General features: G+C 39.1%; 1 protein-coding gene across 1 annotated transcript in view; it reads right to left on the bottom strand.

Moving 5' to 3' along the window:
• Positions 1–26280, bottom strand: part of CDH8 (cadherin 8) — a 211417-nt gene that overhangs the window by 132192 nt on the left and 52945 nt on the right. Inside the window, 1 exon segment of the mRNA XM_030581829.1 lies at positions 9883–10177. Within this exon segment, the coding sequence (XP_030437689.1) occupies positions 9883–10177 (295 nt within the window).

The following is a 26280-nucleotide window of genomic DNA, read 5'->3' as shown; positions in this document are numbered from 1 at the left end:
AATTTGTCTAATCAATTGACTACTTCATCAGCACTCATACAAAAGAAGGTGAATTGCCTATTTTATATAAAACTACTAAGGCATAGAAATTGCAAGGTCCCCAGGCAAAGAAAGTAAAATTGGACGACCACTACATAGTTATACTTCCATGAAGAGAAAAATTACTATATTGTTTGTTGACTTACAAAGGAAGCTTCATGTAGATGCAATGTATACATTTATTTATTTATTACATATATACACACACACTTACATGTATAAACAATAGTAAAATAGCCCTTGCTGAATGCACAAGGAATTCACCAATTTAAAATTTTACATTATAAAAATAAGAGATTTTCTACAACCTTGCAGTTTCAATTTGGTGTTTTCTTTGTGTGTGTATGTGCATGCACCCGTGCATGTGCGTGTGTGTCTTTTACAAAGACTGATAACGCCAGCAAATATGAGCTAGGTTGCAGGAGCAGCTTCAGAACTCTTGCTTCCTCAGGCTAGCAGAGAGCAAGCATATGGCAGCAGAGACCATTGGCCTCCAGGGAAAGAGTACAGTCAAATCATCCAGCCAGCAGTCTTCTACAGGCTGATTCATGAGAAAGTGGCATTGACATCAGCTCCACAGGCAACAGCTCATCTGCATTCACAGAGAAACATTAAGTGTTGCAGATTCAGCAGTTAAAGAAAGGCAGAGGTACCAATTCCTAAAGAAAATAATATTAAAATAAACTTGGACTGAGATACAAAGATTGGATTCTGAATTGAGTTTGAATCTGATGTCTCCAAATTTCAAATGTGTCAATTACATAGAGTGACCTGAGTTGTAAAATTTGTATCCTCTTCTGAATTAAAGGCTGGTCTTCCATAAAGTTTGGAGAGGAGGAAGTTCTGAGGTTTATCACTAATGAGTTAAGAAAAGTAGCGGTAGAATTAAATTACACTAATATAAGCTTCTATGAGAATATTATCGCATAATGAGATTATTCTTCTGATACAAGACAAACTTTGGATGTGGTGCCTTGTGACTAGAAATTGTCAAAACTTTCCAAAATTTGAAAATACAAAATATAGTCCGGTCTCTTGTTGTGTGGTGCTTATCATTGTCTCAATATTTGGGCAGTAATGTAGATTGACTTACTACCTCTCATCTGTGTCTTCTGCAAATAAGCTCTGGCCATGCATCAGTACCTAGTGCCACAAGCAGAGGTGTTTGAAAAATAAGATGGAATTTTTTGCAAACATTTCAGTCACATTTTGGTCAAAATTTGACATTTGGAAATATGTTGAAAAAACTTTGTGAAGTGTGAACTTAGAATTGCTAAACACGGGTATTTGTACCAGAAATGTAAATTAAGGATATGTCTACACTGCAATCAGAGGAGTGATGGCAGCAGATGTAGACAAAACCAAGCTAGCTTTAATCTAGGTAAAATGAGTACCAACCGCAGCACAGTTGTGGCAGCATGGGCTGTACAAGCTTTCCAGGGACATGGGTGCTTAGGTGACTAGTCCGCACTGAACTCTGTGTTGCTGCAGTTTCACTGACACTGGTATTTGTGCTAGCTAGACTAAAGCTAGCTCAGGTATGTTTACATGTCCTGCAACCACCTGCAACCACAAAGTAAAGATATCTGAAAAGTTATGTGCACACGGTCCAGAATAAAAACAATACCATGTGACTTAGGCATGAAAAAACAACTAACACACGCAGCTCAACTTCAAACACAGAATACTGGCAACAAACTGCCTGTGATTGATCTAGAGACAAGAATCTCTGCAGAAATTATTCTGGGCACAGATTCTGATAGACCTGTACATAGGGGCACAGAATCAGGAAAGAACACAAGCAGCCATGCAAACAATGCAGTCTCTATGCAGAAGTGCATATTGTCTCAAAGAGTGTGAGGCTGAGCCCCTCCCCCTAGCCTGCGGGGAAAGACCAGCATTTAAGCAGAAGTAAGCAGCACCCAATGGGAAGATGTAGCAGCAGCATTCCAAGGAACTCTGGAAGGCAATTTCTCCTCCAACTCCTGCAAGTGTAGTGTGGCTCTGCTCTGACCCCTTATTCTAGTGTGTAGGCAGTTTGCACAGTGTACCCTCCTCGAAGGACAAATACATCCAAGAAACTGCAGACCATACACAGACAGGAAGAGAGGCAACTTTTCCCTAATAAATCATTCAGCTAGTTATTTGCATAGTTAATTTTGGGCTCAATTCTGCACCCATTGATGTAAGTGGGAGTTTTCGCATTGACTGAGATCAAGACTAAGGGCTTGCCTAGACTTAAAATGCTGCAGCAGTGCGGCTGTAGCACTTCAGTGAAGACGCTACCTACATTGATGGGACACTTTTTTCATCATAGGTAATCCACCTCTTTGAGAGGCAGTAGCTTGGTCAACAGGAGAATTCTTCCATTGACCTAGTGCTGTCTACACTGGGGTTTAGGTCAGTTTAATTGCATTGCTCAGGGGTGTGGATTTTTCACTCCCCTAATGACATAGTTATACTGACCTAATTTCCTAGTGCAGACCAGGCCTAAGGGCATGATCCTGCAAATACCAGCAGCGCTAGCTACTTTGAGGTGTGCCCTTGATTACAGCAGCTCTCTCTGAAGTCAGTGGGACTACTTGCAGTAGTTTGCTGTATATTCTCTAGTAAAATTGTTGGTAGGACTACTCCCTCAGATTATAACCTCCTTGGGAACAGTGACATGACTTTCTATATATACAATGCCAAGCATACTTCAGCCATTTAGCAAACAAAAAATATTTTTGAAATTTCCAATTCTGATGCTGATTGAAACCAATACGCAAAACCAAAGGTGCAAAAAAAAAATTACAAAATTAAAAAAAAAAAAAGAGGTGATCAATAGTTTCCTCCCTCCTCCACCCCAAAAAAACCTTAATAAAAGTTAAAATTTTGGTGAAGAATGTGTTTTTTTCTTCTGTATCCTAACTAATTCTCTTATGCTTATTATTGCCTATCTGCCTTTCATTCTGGTAAGCTCCATTGAGGTCATTCACAAGGTACATGAAAGATACATATAATTTCCATTTCTTTAAAAAAAACCCCTTATTTAAATGACTCCTCAGTGCCAGAGTTCAAAAAGTTGATTATGCACAAGATGAACAAGTAGTGGAACAAGAGAAAGTGATCATATACATTTTCTAACAGCTGTTACGTTGTAGCCATATTTTACAACATCTGCTTTGTTTTTTTTCCCTGAGCTTTTGCACTTCCTTTGAGTTTACCCTTTGGGCTAATTTGTAGTTGACCCTAGTAATACAGTACTTTTAGTCAACATTTTTGTGACAGACTATCATTGATTTAACAGTCATGCACAGTGTCTTAAAAATCAATATATACGGGGCGGGGGCGGAAGGGAAGAGCAAGAGAGTGTGGTGGGACTTGATAATATTACATCTCGGGTTTTTATCACAACTTTACAATTTACCAAGTTACTCCATCATTATTTATACCAGACTTGGGATGTTGATGACATACAACAAATTTTGTCCCTTTTGGCAAACAATATGTAACTAGAGTAGAATTAATACCTTTGGGAGAAAGGGAAACACAGACACAGACACACACACACACAGTGTACCACATGCTTTTTATATGTGTGTTTATGTGAAATATGTCTGTTTTGTATATGTGAAATAACAGTTGGCCAAATCAATTGGAATTACTCCTGATATACAGTAGTGTAACTGGGGGCAGATTTGGCCCAAAGAAAGCAGATATATTCAGATTAAAACTGCAATAGTAGCAAATACTAACCTGAAAATCCAATTTCTTTTCCAAGAAAGACATTTTGCAAGAAAGAAATCTTTGATGTTGAGAAATATCATAATAAAGAGAAGTTGAATTATTCTAAAATAATTCATCCACTCAATTTTTGACGCATTGCAGGTGCAATTTATTTTTAGTGCACTGCCATGCTGCATCACACTATGTACTGTGTTTTATTATGACAAGTGATGGAGAACTTTCAAATAGCTGGAGGTTTAGGTCAGATAAACCATGAAACATTTGGAAGTTTGTCTGAAATTAGTCAAAAATTGTGAATATTCACTTTTCTAATCTCTCTCTTTCTTCTGTCTCGCCTTCTTCCCTGCACCAGCACATCTGTCATTCTATTCAATGCATCTTTCTATTCTCCTGAACCTCTGCCGCTGACCATTAGCAGAACCATAGACCTCTAAGCACCCTTTGCTCAAAACAGAACTATGGAGCCTGCCTGCTCAAAACAGAACTATGGAGCCTGCCTTGCTGTTCCTTCTCTGCATACCACCACAGAATTGACATTTGAAGACCACATCCATACCAGGGCACCTTATCAGGCCTGCAGCAACCTCACCAAAACTAAGGAATCTGTGAACGGTTGAGGAGAAGGAAGCACGAAAGGGGGACTTATCCAGGCATTTTCAAAGATACACTATGGGATCAGTTCAGTTTGACCTGGTTCTTTTATTTTTTTTTTAAGCTAGCTCACTCATCTGTACATAATGACATCATTATTGGCTGTTACACAAAGGATGCAAGTTCAGGAACAAATTTAAAAACAACTGAACCACTGGGTACTCCACCTTTCCTCCCCATACTTATCTGGATCTCTTTCTAGAGGTTCTCACCTGGGTCCTTTTCCAAAATGTGTCTCGTCAGGTCTCATGACGCTTAAACATATTTGTACAGAATGCAGCTTAAATGCCTTTGAAAGCAAGTTATTTCCTACTTCCCAAGTGCATTTCTGTGAGCAGCCCTGCTAACATATGCTGCCACACAGGAGACAGGCATTCAGATTTGACTTCCTCCCTCCTTCTCAACCCTGGGATCCTCAGGAGATCAGAGCAGTATTAAAACTGTACAGAACATTCAGTCTCACCAAAGAGGGAAGGGGGCTGAGATGGACTAGGAGGATGATTATTGTGACAGAGCTGAAAGGAAGGAAACTGAGGGTTGAGGTAAGGGTGAACTGTGTGTGCTCCTCAGGGCTTTTTCTGGAGCATGAAGCCCACTCCTTCCTCAGAAAAAAAGAGAATTATTTCAAATTATCCCTGAACACTGTGACTGTGCACATCATTCAGTGTGTGTGTGTTCAAGAGTGTGCAGTCAAGACAGCTGAAAAGTCAGCATCATTCCTGCAGGAAATAACACTGGAATAGAGATTGCCTTGGCACCATTTGCTGGAGGAAGGTCCTGCAAACAGTCTTTGCAGGGAATCAGAATTTTCCAGCATCATTCATCTACAACATGTGGCATATGTTCATACTGATTACATATGTAAATGCATGTTTACATGTGGTGTACATGATGTCTAGAGACGGTTTCCACTTGCAAAGCTCCAGCTTCCCCACAAACCCGATATATTATCCATGTTGTAGATATACATATACAAGAGTGCATGTCAACTGTACTATCCATGTACTTATTCATATAGTTAGCACCTTGGGACAATGTTTTGTACAGTACCCACCACATTGCTGTCAAACGAGAAATTATAACATGCAGCAGTATAGGATATATCAGATGCATATATTATGTTTGAAAAGCTACACTATGTCAGAATCTCAATGAAAGAGGGATGTGTTAGTTTTGGAATGCTAGAGAACTTAATGTGTATTCATTTGTATCTTGTGTATTACTTTTTCCAGCTACCCAGAAATGAAATGATTTGTATAGTATTTTCATTGTATAAGCACTATACATACCATATGAGTTCCGAAAACCCTGTCTTAGTGAGGACTGTGTTAGTGAAAATAATCACACAGCTGAAATAAAAAAGCAAGGGTGTGTGGAGTTCTCTTAAAGGGGACTGAAGTGGATAACAGAAGCAACATACTGAGAGCACAGCGAACAAACAAACAAACAAAAAACAACCTCTAACTCTGGAAGAAGTCATCAGTCTTTCCCCTACATATTGATAGATGATGGAAACTGACTTTAAAACAAACATGACAATACTTTAAAAAAGTTAAAATAATATATATTTACTATAGCCCTTGATATAGCTTCTAGTTGGTTAAAAGGAGAGAGAATAGTCAAAGAAGTAACAGTAATATTGGTAAAACAGCAATGTTCTTGCCTTCAAAATGTCAGCCTTGACTTTTAGTAGTATTACAGGTTAACAGGAAGAACTGCATATGCTGTATTGATTTTATAGTTATTCATCATCCACATAATTCAGTGAGATACATGCTCTGTGTTCAGGAGTGGCAGCTCAGAATTAGGGTTTGTATTTGCCGTTGGTGCTTTTTTGGAGTAATAGGTTGAAAATAAAGTACATCCCATGGAATGCTACATAAAGAAAAAATATAAGGCATAGGGATATTTAGACACATATGCTGTCCTCCTGTCTGCTTCATGCAAAAGTCATATGGTAATTCTAAATCCAAGTCTTTTTTTGAGATTACTTATTACTTGCTTTCACCTTGGTTGTTGTTATTGTTATTAAGGGTTTGAATATTAACTATAGCATTTGAAAATAAAATATTTATTGGCTATGTTGTACCAGACGGAAGAGGCATAGGCCTGGTAGGTTCAGGGGCAGAGCTGTCTCACCTCAATGGGAATTTTAGGAGCAATTGTGCCTCCATGTGTTTCTAGCACATGGGGGGAATGAGACACTGTACCATCCTTACTCTACCTTCATTGATAACTCTCTTCTTCTTTCATGTTTCCGAGGTTAACATTTTGACACCAATGTTTTTCTCATCTCCTATACCCTCCATATATAATCTTTTGCAAAGTCCTATCAGATCTTCTTTAACATTCCCCCAAAACATCCTTTTTTCATTATCCCACCTGCTAAAACTCTTGTCCACATACTGGCCACCTCTTGCTTTGATTACTGCAGACTCCTACTGTCCAGATTTCCTGCCTCTCACCTTTCCCTCCTCAAGTCTGTCCAAAACTCACTGCTGATTTCATTTACTGCTCCTGTCACTCTCACTACATGCTCTTTTCTCTCTCCATTGATGGTATGTCCTTTCCATATTACTAGTTTCATTTGTACCTAAATCCCATTCACATTCCATATGTTTTTCCCATCCTTTCTCTTTACTGCTCCTTCATTGCCTCTTTCCTTCTCAGTTTCTTCCCTTCCTCTGCTCTCATCCACCATCTCTTTCCTCCTCAATTGCCTCATTAAATATCATCTCTTTCAACAAAGCCTGCTCCTTCTCATCAGTAACCCCTGCTTTCCTCCATCTAACCTGCTACACAGTGCCCTGTCTATGATTTGCCTTGTCTTACTTACATTGAAGCATCTTTGAGCAGGAATCATCTGATGTCTTAATCTATGTTTCTAAAGTGCTGCATACCATTATGGGCTATATAAATTATTCTTAATCATAGAATTAATGCTCAGAAACCATTTCCCTCCTGCAGACATATCTTTGTATTTCCCTTCTAGTTTTTACTTCAGAATGCCCAGTCAGTCCAGTTCATATAAGAATAAGCCTACAATGTCTTTCTTGTCCTCTCCCCCCTTTTTAATTTAATTAAGCCATTTGCTTAGAGCTTGGCAAAAATATCATCTGAAACCAGGACCACATTATGTGTGTGCTACTACACAATTAAAACAGCTTAGCATATTAAACATGTATTTTGGTAAAGGAATTGACGTTCCGGCTGAAAATGCACATATCAATTCCAGTAGAAGTGATTCAAAGCAACCAAGACATCAAATCTTGAGAAGTATTATAATTGACATGCAAACCCTACCACAACTATGCTAGTGCTACTGGGTCTGCTGCAGTTAGATTTGAAAAGGTCCTCATACAACTCATTGTACTGAATTGCCGGAAGATGACAGTTCTAGCCCCATATATCATGTGTGTGTATGTTTCACTGCAATAGAACAGAATGCTCTTTTCCAAACTCTTTGACAGGGCACTATTATGTTTGTAAAGAGGCTTGGCATGCCTTCAATTGAGCGTCTATGTATATCTTGCCTTGACAGCCATATAGAGTACAAGAATTGCCGAAAACCACATTATTTTCAGTTTAATATTGGTAAACCTTAGAAATCATTCTTTACTTTCTATGGCCTGTTTTGGATGTCCTCCCTCACACTGAGTGCTCTGCAATTAGTCATACTGGCTTCAGGGGACATCCTCTGTCATAACATTTTTTCCCAGATCTGGACCTTAGCATCCAAAATATGGGTGTTAGCATGAAAACCTCCAAGCTTAGTTACCAGCTTGGACCTGTTAAAGCTGACACCAGCCAGGAATTATACAGTGCCTAGCTCACTGTGGTCTCCCCAAAACCATCCCTGGGGGACCCCCAGACTCAGATGCCTTGAGTCCTACAACAAAGGGAAATAACCCCCTCCCCTTGTTTCCTGGTTACTTCCTCCCAGGCTCCCCTCCCTGGACGACCCTAGGAGATTCCCTGCTTCCAGTCCTGGAAACACAAGTACTGAGAGAGCTAATCTCTCTCCCCCCCCACCCAGAGGATATGCAAAGTCAGGCTTAGTAAATCTAACACAAAGAGATTTTCCCCCTGACTTCTTCCTCCCACCAATTCCCTGGTGAGCTGCAGACTCAATTCCCTGGAGTCCCCACTAAAGAAAACTCCAACAGGTCTTAAAAAGAAAGCTTTATATAAAAAAAAGAAAGAAAAAGACATTAAAAATAGTCTCTGTAATAAGATGACACTATACAGGGTCAATTGCTTAAAGGAAAAAAATGAATAAACAGCCTTATCCAAAAAGAATACAATTTAAACATTCCAGCAACTACACACATGTAAATACAAAAAAACCCCAATATAAACCAATTGTCTTACTATCCTTGTACTTACAACTTGGAAACAGAAGATTAGAAAGGCAGGAGATAGAAAAATCGCTCTCAGAGCCGAGAGGGCACAGAACAAGACAAAGGACAAAGAACTCAGACCCAAAACTTCCCTCCACCCAGATTTGAAAAAGTCTTGTTTCCTGATTCATCCTCTGGTCAGGTGTTTCAGGTTACTGGTGTTACCCCTTTACAGGTAAAAGAACATTAACCCTTAGCTATCTGTTTATGACATCCTCTCAGAGTAAGATACTACATATTGAATTTCAATATGCTCCTAGGTGTCTGTATCTTTCTACCTATATGTACAGGTATATGTCTAGACAGCTGCAGATATAGATATATAAAACAAAATGTGCCCCAGAATTGCACAATGAAACAAACATATCCCCATCCAAGACACACACACACACACCAAAAAATACATATGAAGGAATATAAATGTACACATTACCAATACAATCTATTAACAAGTACATTTTGCATGTGTTTTCTTATTTTCCTTTCCTTCAACCACATTCATTCCCTTCATCATCATCTTCTTCCCAGCTTTCTCTCTTTGTCCATTCTAACTCCCTCATTTTCAGATCATATGGCTAAGTGCTTAAGCCCACAATCAGTTTCTAGACATAACATCTTTCATTTTCATATTTTTAGCTGATTATAGTTATATGAGGAGGAAAATAAATGAGTATGTGTCCACATATTGTAAGTGCTACATCTGTGTACAAATACACACAAACAGATAATTAAACATAACAAAATATCAATAGGATTAGAGTGGCATTTGGAACAAATCTTGATAAATCCTCCTCAGTAACAACTCTCCATAACATCATAAACAGACTATAAATTTGGGCCACTGAAGTATTATTGTGCAAAAAGTGCCAATTTAATATAACTCATAGTCCTTTTCTTATTACTGAGGGTCTCAACCTATTGTACTGTAGTTGAGCACTTTGGTCAAGAAGGAATTTTAAAAAAACGAAATAGAAATGAAATAAATATTTTTTCCATCATTGGTGCACTGGGCTATTTTAAAGGGTGACTTTTCAAAGCTCTTTATATGTTTAGGTGTACGTACCCACAATGGACATTTCTGGAACAGTGGCATGATATGGGCCATCAAGAAACTCTGGTGCATTGTCATTGATGTCTTGAACCTTAATAATGAATTCTGAAGGCGGCTCCAGAGGTTTGTTTGTATCCCCATCGACTGCTTGTGCTGTTAGCGTGTACTCTGCCTTTTCCTCACGGTCAAGTCTTTTCATAGCATGAATATCTCCAGTCTTGTCATTGATCACAAAGATTGTCCCAGCTCCATCTCCTGACAGGATATACTTGATTTTGCTGCTTCCAGGATCCAAGTCTGTGTGTAGCTAAAATGACAAATAAGCATTTTAGTGATAAAAACCAGCATTTACTTTTCACATTGGTCTAGCCATGCATTTCTCAAGTCCTTCTTTTGTAGTTTAATCTTAGCTCCAGTGATCCATATCTCAGCTTGAATATGCAAGGAAAGTAAGGACTTGTATGCATACTAATCAAAATTGAATGTAATCATAGGCATAATTAGACTTTCTATTTAAAAAGCAGCTGTTTTATATATTTAAATCCCTATTTCTAAATGTAAATGTCTTCAGATACATTATGAGCCAAAATGAACAAACACTAAATGTCCTTAACCAATTAGATCAAAGAGCAAATGAAGGATAAGCAATAATATATTTTTAAATCTAACTACTTATTTTCATGCATTACTTCCTTTCGGCTTATTTTCAGAAAGTGATGGGTGTTTAAAAATGACTTAAACACATTAGGCAAGTTTCATCTGAGTTAATGTTTTTAATTGACAGCATTACCCAAAATCTTACAACTGCATTTTAACTCAGTTGTTGAACTGAACTAAAAAGACTCTTAAATCCTTATTCCCAAAGGGTTATTCATGAAAGAGTGTTTTGTGAAAGCAAGCTACCAGAAAAATGGAGAACGATTATTTTCCTTGGGCACACTTTTCTTCACAATTTCTTCCTATCAGAAAACTGATTTTTAAATTGTATTTAGTGCTTCAACAAAATGTGAAGATAAGATTAAAACACCCTGAAATAATATAGAAAAAATCTATATGCAAGCAGCTCTTCTCGTATACTTTTCAGCTAAGTGCTTGAAGCAAAGCCTACTGGAGTGGGCTCTGAATCAACCCTAAAATGCCAGGTGAAATCAAATAATCAATTAATTTTCAAGTGTAAGATGTGCCTTTTATTATATCAAGTTTATTAACGTCAACATATTGAAATGAATGAATATATTATTATAATTCATTTATACTGATTTTAAGCCCACTGGAAGATTACTTTAGTTTATGTACATATATAACATCCTTTGAACACATTTAGTAAGAGAAATTATATAAAATATAATTTTAAAAGAGTATCATTTGCATTAAATATCTTGCACATCATCTTCATAAAAGATGTTCTGATAGAGGTTTGTATAACCTGGTAACCAGCAACAATCACCTAACAGATTTTGCTTTCACAATGGTCTTCATTAGAGGATAAAGTAAGATGGAAAAATTCCTTACAGAATTTGCTATCATCCTATCCTGTAATTGATGCACCTAAATGATCTTGTAGTCATGTGCTTTCACAGATATTTTTTTTCAATTTTGGGTCACAAATATTGTTAATTTAGCCCATACCCTTGCTTTGAGGTACTTGTGCTCCAGTAATGATGAGACAGTTTACATAACAATGTTAGAGGACCTTGTTTAGCATCATCTCTAGATGTTGCAATAAGCACAGCAGACAACTGCAGTCAAGTTTGGTCTTCTGGAGTTGGATTTAGGATTTATACAGTAGTTTGAATTTTGGACAATCAGTCTGAATCTTGGGAAGAGTTGGAGCTGGCATCTATTATTTGACTTCCAGCCATATGGAGCCAAATAGCTTAGTTGTCCCACAAAGATCTTCTGGGTGAAATCCTGGCTCCATTAATTCAATCTATCTCCACCCGCCCTTCATCCCCTCTTTCTTCCTCCATTCCATCTTCTCTATTGCCCTGTCCTCCTCCAACCAAAACCCCACCTAAAACAAACAAAAAAACACAAAACTAGCATGAAGTTCACAAACCATCATTCTGTTTGTAGGTTCTCTCTCTTTCCCTTGTCTTTGTCAATCTTCTTTATTAAGAGTGTAAACTCTTTCAGACAAGAAACAGTCTACTATTCTGTATTTGTACAGTGCCTAGCACAACAGAGGCTTGTTCCTGATTAGCCCATAGGCACGATTTTAATAAACACAACAACCAACAACGTTGATATCAATAGCAAAATCTGCAATGATGTCAAACATGCCAGGATTTCATTCCTGTGTTTTGATGGGCAATCTACCATGCACTGATGATTTATGTCTTAGTATGGTAAGCCCTTAAAAATTATTAGATTTTTTTTTAAAGTAGAAAGAGGGACATATTGAAACTTCAGATGCTGTGAATAGGTTGATTCCCCACCCTGCTATTAACCCATCACACCCACACAAACACAAGCATGAGCATGCGTGTGCATGTTGAATGTGTAAAACTCAAGTCTTTCTTCCTTCTTTTTAGGATTTTCTTGTTTGTTAAGAACAAACAACATAATGCAAGACTGACTTTCCTCCTGATTTGGCTGTTCCTCTCCCTCCTGCACAAGCAGAACTAAGTATTATTCACCTGGTAGAGCTGTGTTTTCTCTGAGTGTGCTTAGTTGAGTTAGGTTGATGTTATATTGGAATATGCCTTTGGGCACTTAATCCCTATTCAGCAAAGTACTTAGGCACAAACTTATGTCCAATTGACTTAAGTGTGCTTACAGGCCTTTCTAATCAAAGCCTTATTCTGAAAAAAAAACAAACCTGAAAGTATTTTTCTGATGCATCTACACTGACTAATATTTGGGACTCTGCTAATGAGGAGTGGCCAAACTGTCAAAGCTCAAGTATAAGAACTAGCTGAGTAACAACACAAAGAACACTTTGATTTGTGAATCAGAATTTGGCTAATTAAGTGTCGAATCATGGAAGAGGAGTGGTGGAAGACAGCAGGGGACGGCAGCGATTTTTTAGAGAAACTGCTCAGTTAAGAGAAACTGAGTTGACCATTGAGAGAAGTATGTGCAATCAATAACCTCACAAGACCTGTCACCAAGGTAAAGACTGAGACTGCACTAAAGAAGATGAAACATGGGAAGGCAGTGAGGTCATACAGTGTACCAATTGTGGCATTTAAAGCATTAGGCCTTGAGGGGGTGTGATGATGATAAACTTCAACGATTTAGTCCCCAAAACTGGAAAAACACCCAATGAGCAGCAGAAGACCATGCTGGTATCTATCTTCAAGTGTGAAATGTATGTGCAGAGGAATTACAGACTCATAAGGTTAATGAGTCATACAATTAAATGGTTGGAAAGAATTATCAGGAAAAGACATTGTAAGTGACTAAAGCATCAAATAAATGACAGCCAATTCGGGTTTATGGCAGGAGGGTAAACAATAGAATTACAGGGAGAGTCACGATGAATAGCATTTAGTGTACACCGAGAGAAGGCTTATGACAGAGTTTCTAGAGAATTGATATGGCCATGAGATCTACCAGATATGTTCAGATTATCATGGACATGTGGGGGGGGGGCAGTACAACACCACTGAGAAGCAGCTGCAGCTACAGTGATCCATTCACAGTGAGGGTGGGTCTATACCCAAAATCAGTCTTAAGTCCATTTCTATTTGTGATTGCAATGGACACTTTCATTCAGGGGATTGGGGAAGAGGATCCATGCAGTATGCATTGTGCTTATGATATTATATTGTGTTGCAAAGATAAATACAAACTGGAAAGGGATATAGAATGATGGAGGAGTACATGAGAAGAAAGTGGTTTATGGGTTAGCCAACAAAAAATGAAATACATGCAATGCTTCATTGAAAGGGATAATGAGAAACCAGTAAAACTAGCTGATATACAGTTAACCTCTGTGCAACAATTAAATACCTCAGTTCAGTAATGAGCGATAATGGGCATGTGGATGTGGACATTAGGAGTCTCATGAAGAGCGCTTCGTGCAAATGCAGGGAGTTGGTGGGAATTCTCTGCAATAAAAATGTTAATTAATGTGTATAAAGCCATGATTGGGCCATCCATAAGTTAGGCATTGGAATGCTAGCCAATGAAGAGGAGAGAAGAATAACTACTTCACACTGGTGACTGAGAATGCTCAGGTGGATGCTGTGTGAGATGAGAGCTGTCAGCTGACAGAAATGATACATGCCATGATATGAGTAGCTCCCGTCATGAAAAAGCTGAGAGAGCATGGACTGAGATGGTTGGGTCATGTGAGATGAGACATAGGATTTCTTGGTCAGAGATTACAAAAGCTATCATAAGACCAATACAGCTAGGAAGACCCAGACAATGGTTGCAAGAGATGCTGAAGGAGTCCATGAAGATCAGTGTCACCTTAGAAGATGCTTGTACGTGAAGAACAGGAGTCATAGACTCTGACTAACAGGACAAGGTGAAGGCAAAGAAATCTAGAGCCAAGGAAGATTTGCACAAGTTCTTTAATCACAAACTACTAAGACATTAAAGAGCTATATTCAGTCCAAATGTCAATGTCTTAGTATCAGAGGGGTAGCCATGTTAGTCTGGATTTGTAAAAGCAGCAAAGAGTCCTGTGGCACCTTATAGACTAACAGACATTTTGGAGCATGAGCTTTCATGGGTGAATACCCGCTTCGTCAGATGCATGTAGTGGAAATTTCTAGGGGCAGGTATATATATATGCAGGCAAGCTAGAGATAATGAGGTAGTTCACCTCCGTGACAGCACTGATTTCCTGAGGAAACTACAATGCATTGTGACCTTCCAGAAAACACCATCCTAGCCTCCATGGATGTAGAGGCCCTCTACATGAACATCCCACACACAGATGGAATACAAGCTGTCAGGAACAGTATCCCTGATGATGCTACAGCACAACTGGCTGCTGAGCTCTGTGCCTTTATCCTCACACACAACTATTTCAAATTTGATGACAATATATATCTCCAGATCAGCGGCATCGCTATGGGCACCTGCATGGCCCCACAATATGCCAATATTTTTATGGCTGAGCTGGAACAACGCTTCCTCAGCTCTCGTCCACTCACGCCCCTTCTCTACCTATGCTACATTGATGACATCTTCATCATCTGGACCCATGGAAAGGAGTCTCTGGAAAAATTCCACCAGGATTTCAACAGCTTCCACCCCACCATCAACCTCAGCCTGGACCAATCTACATGGGAGGTCCACTTCCTAGACACCACGGTGCAAATAAGCCAAACTGGACAGTCTCTACGGAAAAGGATAAACGGACACAAATCAGATATTAGGAATGGCAATATACAAAAACCTGTAGGAGAACACTTCAACCTCCCTGGCCACACTATAGCAGACCTTAAGGTGGCCATCCTGCAGCAGAAAAACTTCAGGACCAGACTTCAAAGAGAAACTGCTGAGCTTCAGTTCATCTGCAAATTTGACACCATCAGCTCAGGATTAAACAAAGACTGAATGGCTTGCCAGTTACAGAACCAGTTTCTCCTCCCTTGGTTTTCACACCTCAACTGCTAGAACAGGGCCTCATCCTCCCTGATTGAACTACCTCATTATCTCTAGCTTGCCTGCATATATATACCTGCCCCTGGAAATTTCCACTACATGCATCCGACGAAGTGGGTATTCACCCACGAAAGCTCATGCTCCAAAACGTCTGTTAGTCTATAAAGTGCCACAGGACTCTTTGCTGCTTTTACAAATCCAGACTAACATGGCTACCCCTCTGATACTAAGACATTGACATTTGGACTGAATATAGCTCCTGGTTAATAATAGCACATTGGAAACGTGCCTAAAAGAGGTAGGAGCATTTTATGACCTTTAAGTTGCAATTGATTAGGATCAATGGAAAATACATTTAACTTTTCCCCCCAAAGATTACTCTGGGCCAAAAACAATAGTGTCAGGCACCAGCCTGCAGCAGAGTCAGTCTCCTAGCAACCCAGTGAACACAGTTGGTTCTGATATAAGTTGTGTGATGGACTGTGGCACCTGATTGGTTGCAGGAGTCAGCAGGCTGGCTGGTACTTAAACTCAATAGCACCAGCAGTCCAGTGGCTGCTTAGCATAGGCCGAGTCTGCAGCTGTGCTTTAGACTAACCCTGCCTCTGCCCTCTCTAGTCTTGCTTCAGATCCAGCCTGCACCAGCTCCTGCTCCAGCCTCCTCCTGTACTTGTTCTAGCCCCCAGCTTCCTCCTGACTTCTGATTCCTGGCTTAGATCCTCTTCTCCTTCTGACTGCGACTCCAGTTAACCCTTGGCTTTAGGGTTTTGAATTCTGACTCCTGACTCTGACCCTTGGCTTTGCTCCCATGCCTACCCCATCCTGGATTCAGCTCTAACAGGTAGACCAGACTCTTGCTCCTACCTGATCACTGACAAACATATGTTCCCAGCCCTTTACTATAAAGCAAATGATAAATGTTGCATTTATACGAATTTTTTTCATTCTTTATGGTGAGTATCCAAAGTCAAAGGTCAAAACAGCTTTCTGAGATATTAAAGAGCTTTAATATGGAAACATTATAATAAATTACCTACATAGGTACCAATGTTTCTAAATCATTATATTGTTTTGATTTAGGATCTAACTGACATCATCACCTTATAGCTTCAAAGCACAAAATTAAGTGACATTCAAAGTCAGAGAGCATATTTTTTTTCCAACTAACATTCCCTCTGTTATACAAGACGTGAATGATAATAAAAAGCAATTGTCAAGCTTCAGCAGGCTGCATTCATGTGAAGGTTCAAGATCATTACATTCATAATTATATAAGGTGTAGGTGTATTGATGGAGAGGAATAATCAAGAGGATAAATGAATTTGAGTTTCTGCTGAAAAGTCTTCAGAAATGTTGGAAATATGAAACTGCTTTCACACCTGTACCTTTATCCATTACATTTGTGCCTGAACCTGGCCTCTTATTTTTCAGAGTGGTATTGAGAATTGTAACAAAAACATATATTTAAAGAAGGGAAAATTAATATTTACCACCTAGATTCCAGTACTAGACATGATCCCTGGATTAAGAGGAACATACACTTAATGAAAAACTTCATTCTATACAGAAATGTTGACATTTACTTCCCTTGCATGAGACCCAATAAATTATACTTTCTGACAGAGAAGTCCTAGGGCAGTGAAATCTCTCTCAACTCCTGGCTAGGCTGTAGAGTTGTAAAGGCAAAATCTCCTTTCTTTGAAGTAGTAACCACACAGTTCTTCTATCCAATATATTAATGCACTAATTACCATTAGATTGTCCTTGCATCCTCCCCATAGCATACCTCTGGTCCCAATGGTGACACAGATGTCTTGTGTTAATACTCTGAAACTCCCGTATGGCCTTAACACAGTCTTAAGTAGCACGGAGTGTCTTACAGCACTTCTCCACATCAAGACAAATTTCACGCAACAATGAACACTGAATCCCACAATAACTAATATTCATTGATATAATATAGCTGTTGATCAGTGACTTCAATATTATTAATATCATATGTATTGTACTACCACAATACTAACTTTATTATTCATTGATTAATGAACACATACAAAAGAGTGTTGCCAACACATTTAGTCAGATATATAGTATATTTATAGCCTTACACATACATGCCTTACAAACACACCATTACCATCAATGCAGGAGAGAAACTGCAGAGATAAATACTTGCTCTAAGGACCTTTCTATTTTGTAGATTTAAAAGTACCACTGTACAATAAAAAAAAAAAGTAATACACTGGAATGTTGATTATTCAATTCATATTAAATGGTCATAGCCTATAGAAGTTCAACTTCTTGGCTAAATCGGTATAATTTTATAACTCCCTTATGTGTTTGTGGTTTTTGAAAAAAAACTAGAACTAGATGTGTGGTCACCCACTGCAGCACAACCATGGGAGAAATCAACCATAATTGTTCTTGAGTCTCTAGCTTCAGTTCTGGGATTCAGTGGGAGATCCACTGTGCTTTTGGCAGATGGTAAAATGTACTCCCTTCTGCTTTCAGTCACCTCATCTGCCCAGTGTGAGGATGGATGTGGCCATGACTCTTCTCTCAAGAGTATCCTCCCTGCCTTAGAGGCTATATGCTCTTGGGATCACTAGCCTGGAGCAGCAAATGTGCTTCCTAGCCACATTGTGACTGCAAGCCATGCAGCTGTACAGAATGGGGGGAGAAGGAAATAATGCTCTTAGGGAATCTTTCCATTGACTTCAGCAAAAGTAGGATTGGGCCCTTAGAGACATCTCTGACCCTGGTGCCCAGGTACTGGTTGAGACATAATCCAGTTTGTAATGAGCTGGATTGTCTAAATAGAGGATCTGCCAACCCAATGTCAACATATTAGGGGTGAAACAAGCATAACTGCAGCAATAATCCAAAAGAGAAAAATCACAGTCTATTAGAAATATGCTCTTGGATATTTTTAATTAAGAAAAGAAAAGTCTGCACCATGAAATGAAGTTTTATTTGAGTTCATTAGAGAATAATTAATTCATCCATGTATAATTACAAAGGAATTACCCATCAATTCTTTCAAAGGAAATTACACAATCTGCATTTTAAACTTCATTTTAAAGCCTTGCATCATTCTTCCGAGAAAGCACCACATGCTGCTCTCAATTTTAGAATTTCTAAGTATATTTCTGAAAGAGATCACTGGTAAATCATTGATTCTATTCACCTCTCTGAAACTTTATATGTTATCCTAATGCTCTTTCTTTTCCCCTTTTCTGTGCCTGGTATGGAAATCCATAAGGGGCATCCATCTCAGAGGCAGATCACATTTAATGAACCCAGAGATATAGTTTCTTTCTGGACTCTTTCACAAGTCCCTATGGGTTCTAAGGCACTCTAGCTCATTCTGTAAAACATACTGAAAGATTTCAGTGGCTTCAGCATTTATTTATATACATCACTGCTTCCAATAATTGTAATACCTCTCTCATGCTGTGATCCTTTTCCTAGTCATCTATCTATTCTTCCTGCATGTCTTCTGGTTTTGCTAGATATATGAAAACAATTAAGTGGTAAGAAAAACTTTGCTTTGTATTTTTGGTGAGTTGTGACACAAGATGATGTGTGCGCTCATCAACGACCCAAGGTATAAAGGATCATTCAGCATTAAACTCCATAAGACAGGCTGCAATTCATTTATACACAATGTGGAATTAATAAAGTGATTGTAATTTAAATTCAATAGAATCTATTATTTTCTTCATGGAGGTGATGGTCCCTTTAACAGTAATGGGAATTATATCGGCATAGTAGGGGGAGGAAAACCAAATATTCTGCATTACCACAGAGAGTAATGGCAAACATGGGGCACAGCCTTGTTCTCACTGGAGTTAACATCAGTACTTCCAACTCTTTTAACAGGAGAAGGAAAATGCCCGTGGGGTATTTATGGTTTCGCTTAAGATATTAGGATCATGTAACTAAAGTATTTGTCAATTGACTTTCCTGTTCATCTGCAGTTTCATAACCATATTCAAAGAGAAGTAAAGCAATAACATCCCTAATACTTTCCTCCAATAGTGTAATCACTGGTTTTCTCTGCCTCCATTTCCTACACTGTCAATTACAACATCTTTGATTCTGGATGCCTTCTTTTATGTTTCAATTTATTCTTTGCTGTAGCTTTTTTATTTCATTTGATTTGCTAATTCAATGTGTGTTTAGATCCATGCCTCAACTGTGCACAAACATCTTTTTACCATTTACCTCTCACTATTTCCTCATGTGGTATCAGAGTGAGCTGTGGGCTAAAAATAGAGCAAGGACGGGGAGCCAAGAAACTTACTGTAACATTGACTGGCTCTATGGCCTTGGGCAAATCGCATAGGGCTGAATTCATTCATGTGCTTGAACCCCTCATACTATCATCATGCACCCCTCCACCCCCCCACACACAAACGATACTGGGCCTGCCAAGGGCTGCCTAAGTCCCCGCTGCTGGTTAGGGCATCAAGTGGTTCCCTAATTTCCTCCTGGCTACTTAATGTCGGCCAGAAAATAGCCAGGTCATGGGCCACACTGGCCACACACACTGTCATTTCAAGTTTCAGAGTAGCAGCCGTGTTAGTCTGAATCTGCAAAAAGAACAAGACTACTTGTGGAACCTTAGAGACTAACAAATTTATTTCAGCATAAGCTTTTGTGCACTACAGCCCACGTCATCGGACACATTACAAGACCATTCCCAACTTACCGTAGGATTCCCCTTTTGAAGGAGGCTTTTGGGAGGGTAAGGATTTGGCATCACCAGTCCTGCACCTAGCAGGGAAGACCTCCTCTGCCAGGGGTATTGGGCTTCACCACCTCTGGCCCCTGACACAGACCCTAACAGCACATTTCCATGGTAGCTATGGTACCCAGGTTACAGCTGTCCCCAGAACTCCTGGGGATAGAGAGCAGAAAAGATAATACAGCCTCATATTGGTTGTATTTATTTATTTCAGCTGAACCAAGGTTTGAAACCCCAACCTTTACTTGCCTACTCTCATCCCCAACCTGGCCAGCTGTTATCTTTCTTTCCTGCTATGAACCCGGACCCAGACTGAGACCCAGACCTCTGGAACACATCCTGTGACATCCAGAGGATAAGGTTTGAGGTGTCACAGAGACCTCTTACCACTCTCCATTTAGGAGAAACAAAGGTCAATGTGTACAGGAATGCCTCTATGCACCACTCTAGGAGGAGTTTGGACAATCCCATCCAATGTGCCCCCATCTTTAAGTTTCTTTAATATTCTTCTATTTATTTACACTGAATTTATTTCTTATGTGCTATATTTTTGAGCTGTATTTTTATTTTCCTCTTCTAAAAGTCTTATTATAACTTGCTACTCTATATACTCAGGCAGAGAGAACATCAGACTTGAACATTAAGACCTTTTTGTGTTTTTCAAATGATTTTCTCAAGTGAACATCATAGTAATATCTAATAATACACACTCTTAGGATAGCAGAATAGAATATAAAGTTAATCACTGTGTACCCACAGCAGTAATTTAAAGGCTGCTTACTATATCTGTCGCACCAGACAAGCTGTAGCCTAGATCAGCAAAGGCAGAAAAACACAATAGGCCAGTTAGGTCAAAGGTGACAGAATGTTTCTATTTACTTAAGCATATTTAAATTGTCATGATTTTACAGTTCTGCATTATCCTGCTGAACCCATTGCCAAAGTGCTATGCTTTTAGCTGCTTTTACCACACTGACTTCTGCACACCATGACTGGTAGGTTGCCAGAGGTAATACATTAATGTGTCTTCCTTCTTACTATCAGAATTTCCATACAGGTAGAATGTGTTTTGTTATTTCATAATATTACAAAATTAACCTGCAAATGGAAAAGTACAATTTTGTGAAAGTAACAATTGTTCAGACATAAGGTCACAGTTCAGTGTTTGAACATCTGGGAGGTGAACGCTTTGTCTAAGGCCACAGAATGTGCAAAGCTGACAGTCTGAATAGAAAGTTCTCTTCCAGCAATTGGCTGTCAAACACATCCTGAATTTAAAAATGTAAACATCAGCTCTGCAGCCAGCCAAAATCAAAAGCCGTTGGGAAGGTGACTGCTCTATCAGTAGGAGGAAGAGAACTAAAATATGCATTGTGAAGAGGATTGAAATATTGATTATAATATAATTATACTGATATAATATCACTATTTTAAAGCAGATTTACCGTAACCTGTGACCCACATGCCTGGACATAGTAAAGTGAAATTTTAAACAGCTAGTGTAGAATTTTCAAGTTGGATAAAGTAGGACAAAAACAGACATATGACAAATTCCTGTGTAGGTCCTGAACCAAGCATTAATCCTAAAGGAATATTGTTGTATTTACAGTTATATAACATTAAGACCCTCACATTTCACAGCCAAGTAGAAATGTGTGAGGGCATACTTAATTTTTCCATTCTCTCTCAGTTAGAAAAACACCATGATAACTAGCTGTACAATGATAATCCATTAGAGAAAGTGTTGGTTGAAACCAGTAAATATGTTTTTGTGCAAGTTAACATGAAAATCTTTACCAGTTCATTTGCATGTCTTTCAAGCTTTCCAGAAATAAATTTCCATGAATTTCCACAGTCTCATGCATTCCTGAAAATCTCTTGCAGATCAACTTGTAACATTGATGCCTAGCATAATACAGAATGATTTTGCAATTTCATGCATTTGAAATTTGTCACAATAGTATTACAGCTGCTATCTTTAACAATATTGTCCTGGGGAAGGATAGGAGAACACAATCAACGGCACACATACACACCTATATTAATTGTGCAGGACATACACCTGTGAGGGATGGTTGAGGAACACTTAATCCTGCCTCAACATGGAGGAATGGACTAGATGACTTCTGTAGATCACTTCCAGCCCTATATTTATAGGATTCTATGCAGACACACAACTATGCATGGGCACATATGTGCTGACCTGGTCAGATGAGGATGAATGTATATACTTATGTACATGCTGCTTCCACAGGAAGCAATATTGGATCCTGTAGCCAGCATTTGAGTGAATATTGAAACTGATTGCATAATGATTCTTTTTATTATCTATTTATGGTATGACAGCACATAAGCCAGCCTGTTTCCCAATAGTGTATCCATATGCATTACTGATTTTTAAGATACCGACTATGGGCTTGATTCTCATCTATACTAAAGTGTTCTGGCCTATGAAAAGCAGGGAATAATGTTAAGAAAGATACAAACCCCAAGCATGGATGCAGCCATTCTATATATAACAGCAAATTACAAACTATTGCAATAGCCAAACTATAAAAGCATGATATAAACCAGCCTCAAGAGAGTCATGCTCCATATAAATCTGGGGAGGGCAGTTACCTAAAAAGATTTAGCCTGGATGTTTATCCAAACTATAAAAACTCATAGAGATCACTATCAAAGCAATTACCCACTCCTCAGCCACAGTTCTCCTTAAAGCTTCGCTGGAGGTGTATTATAATTGTCATTATAGAGTTAGAAGGGGGAATCTTGAATTCTTACGAGCCCATGGTCTGGGTGATACTTGGATTTAGTCAGCTTCTCATAATTGGCTAATGCCTGGGCCACTCAGGAATGTTTTATTTGGCTGCCAATGTTAGTGAATATTACAATGCTTCCTACTGTGTCCAAAAGGAGCACTGAAGGGAAAGAAACAGACAGAAGAGATTGGAGAGTTACAGCCCCTTCCTCCAGATGAAATCAACTGATTGTGTTGGGGGCTGTCTAGGAGATGGAGTACTGGCAACTTGTCAGAAAGGGACATGGGAGGGCATAGGACAGAAGGAGAAGTCTTGCAAAGGGGAGACGGAGGGACAATTGATTATTTTAAATTGGGGGCTCTGAATATGATCCAAACATCAGGCTACCCAAATCTGAGTAATGTTCAAATCTTAATATTTTATTATTTGCATGTTCCCAATATAATCCAAAAATACCTCAATAAAGATTATGAGAACCTCCAAATGATTTTGGACAGCTGGTGTGACCACTGTAGGATCAGTATTCATCTTATTAATATTTGCAATATGGAAGCATCTGGAGGTCGCAGCTGACATCAGGGCTCCATAATGCTGGATGATATTCATACATATAAAAAGTCCCTGCCTAGATGAGCTCATTCCACTATCTCTGATTAGGGTAAAGTACTCTTTCACAGCATTGCATTGCTTTTCCCACAATTAGAGTAAATCCAGAACAAACACCTGTAATAGTAGCTAATCAGAAACTGTTGAACTTATAGAAATATCACCTACTGATTCAGTATGGCTCAAACTTATGGACAAGAGATGTGTTTTGTTTCTGAAATAAATTTATATTTGTAAAAGGAAAGATGAACTATTTCCTTTGCAGCCCAGAGATTCTGGGATCTGAACTCAGTGGGACTCTCTCTGGACTTCGGTGGACACTGGACCAGGCCCAAATTCTATAGATTTATTTCACATATACATATATAAACTACATCCAAAGCACATTATTATGGTTGCAAAGACAAGTATTCAGAAATTAGGAAATTTTAGAATTAAAGGTGTTTGTGCAACCTTAATTCAGCCTCCTTGTGCATATCCATTATCATACAGTCTCTAGTTACATGATCACATAATATTTTTTCAACGGCTTTAGTGGACAGACTTTTCCTGCCCATTCTCCCAAAGTATGGTCCCTTTTGACCCCTCTCCAACCTGTCCTTGTCCCAGTCCTGTTTCTTCTCCACTCCTCATTCCAGTTCTATTTGCCTAACCTAGCAAGTCCTGGCCTCTACTATTCTGTATTCTCATCCCAGGCCCAGTCTCTTTGCTCAGCTATCTTAATCTCATCATTCCAGACTCTCTCTCCCAATGTCCCCTCCCCACCCCACAGTCCCAGTTCCAATCTCTTTGTCCAGCCATTCCCAGCCTCCCTCTCCCAGTGTATTCCCCACCATCTTGTCCCCAGTCTCCTTGCTAAGCCAGTCTCAGATTACCCGAGTCCTGACTCCTCAAACAAACTATTTTCCCCACCCTTGCCTCTAGTCACTCTCCCAACCTCAGATCATTGACATCTCATCCCAATCTCCTTCCCTAGGTTCCTCGTCCAATCTCAATGCCCCTATCCTTGGTTCTGTGTCCTCGTCTCATTGCCAAGCCAGTCCCTGTCTCCTCATCCCTCATCCTCATCTCAATCTACTCTCACCACCCCCAAACAGGTTCAACTCTTGTCCCCTCTGCATCTGAGTCAGGCAATTTCCTCCTCTATGCTTCCTGAGCCCAGCAGGGGCGAATCACTGAGAGCACTAGAGAGACAGGCTCCCTGCTCTCAGATTCAGTTGCTTGGCCTTGACCTCAGCCCCAGATAGCCCACCATAGCCCAGAGCTACAATTGCAGGGAAAGTAATGCTCACCTTCAGCTCAAGCATGCTCAGTAGGAAACCTTTAGGGAATTCAGCTGCTAAAATCTAAGTCTATAATGAGCATCTCTGAACTGCAATTTTTCAGATACTTATTACTAGGCCAAATTCAGGCAGATTTTCATGGGAACTGCAAAAGGCACATCTGTGACACATACCCCACATCCCTGTCAAATTTCAAGTACTTGCTTCAAAACATGGAGGTGCTGGAGAGATTCAAAGAAAAGGCCACTAGAATTTTTTTTATATGAGAAAACAATGTACTTTTCCCTGGCTTCATTCCTGGAAGCGGCTAGACTATTTTGACTGAAATTTTCCAGAAGGATTACACCTGAGACAGACACCCAGCATGGAAAATTTCAGCCTGAACAGCTAAAGTTTAGCAAAGTTATAAGCAATTTAAACCTGGGTTTTAGAATGGGAAATGACAGATTACTTGAATAATAGGCAGTGCTATCAACCCCACCTATATTAATAATCCCTGCATGTTCAGGAGGTGAGTTTTACTATGGTATATTATTTCTTATATCTAATTATGCATTCATTGTATGACAATTTATTGGAAGTCCAATTAAAATGCTAATTTACCACTAGCCTACAAGTTTATTATTTATACCTTTCTAATAACTAATAAATCACATGTAATTGACTTTAATAAAGCAAGATAAACAACAAGACCAACAATTATCTGATTATGAGATAATAAAGTCTTGACTACAGCAACAAATTGAAGTAAAATAAAATATTTGAGATAATTTATGGTCAGAAAAGCTTCCTTTCTACAATTACTTAGTACATAAGAGTTAGCACACTTTGTCTACCTAAGCAGATAGGTATGTCACCTTCATTAGGCAAACAGGTATTGATGTAAAAGTTAGCTGAAAAGATAATCTACAGTCTGGTGTTCTCTTAGCAAAATATTATTAGTTTAAATGCTCTGTTAGTTGTGTTAGGGCAGTTCTCACCACAAACAAAAGCCACATGTAGATAATGAATTTGTCATGGTTTATAAAATGTAGCTCTTTTTCCTGACTCAAATTGGGACCATGAGGGCAGTCAAAATATGAAACACAACAAAACTAAATCTTTTATTTTCCCTGCTGTCAAGGTTCCTTCCCCACTCTGAACTTTAGGGTACAGATGTGGGGACCTGCATGAATACTTTTAAGCTTAATTACTAGCTTAGATCTGGTACCACTGCCATACATCCAGAATTTCAGTGTCTGGATCACTCCCTGTGCCCCCGAAACCTTCCCCTCCCTGGGTAACCTTGAGAGACTCCTTTACCAAGTCCCTGGTGAGTCCAGATCCAATCCTTTGCATCTTAAAACAAGGAGAAATTAACCATCCTCCCTCCTTCCCCACCCCCCATCAATCCCTGGTGAGTCCAGATCCAATCCCTTTAGATCTAAAAAAATAAGGAAAAATC

This window comes from Gopherus evgoodei, chromosome 12 (genome assembly GCF_007399415.2).
Source record: "Gopherus evgoodei ecotype Sinaloan lineage chromosome 12, rGopEvg1_v1.p, whole genome shotgun sequence".
Classification (NCBI taxonomy): domain Eukaryota; kingdom Metazoa; phylum Chordata; order Testudines; family Testudinidae; genus Gopherus; species Gopherus evgoodei.
This window is presented reverse-complemented; position numbering and strand designations above follow the sequence as displayed.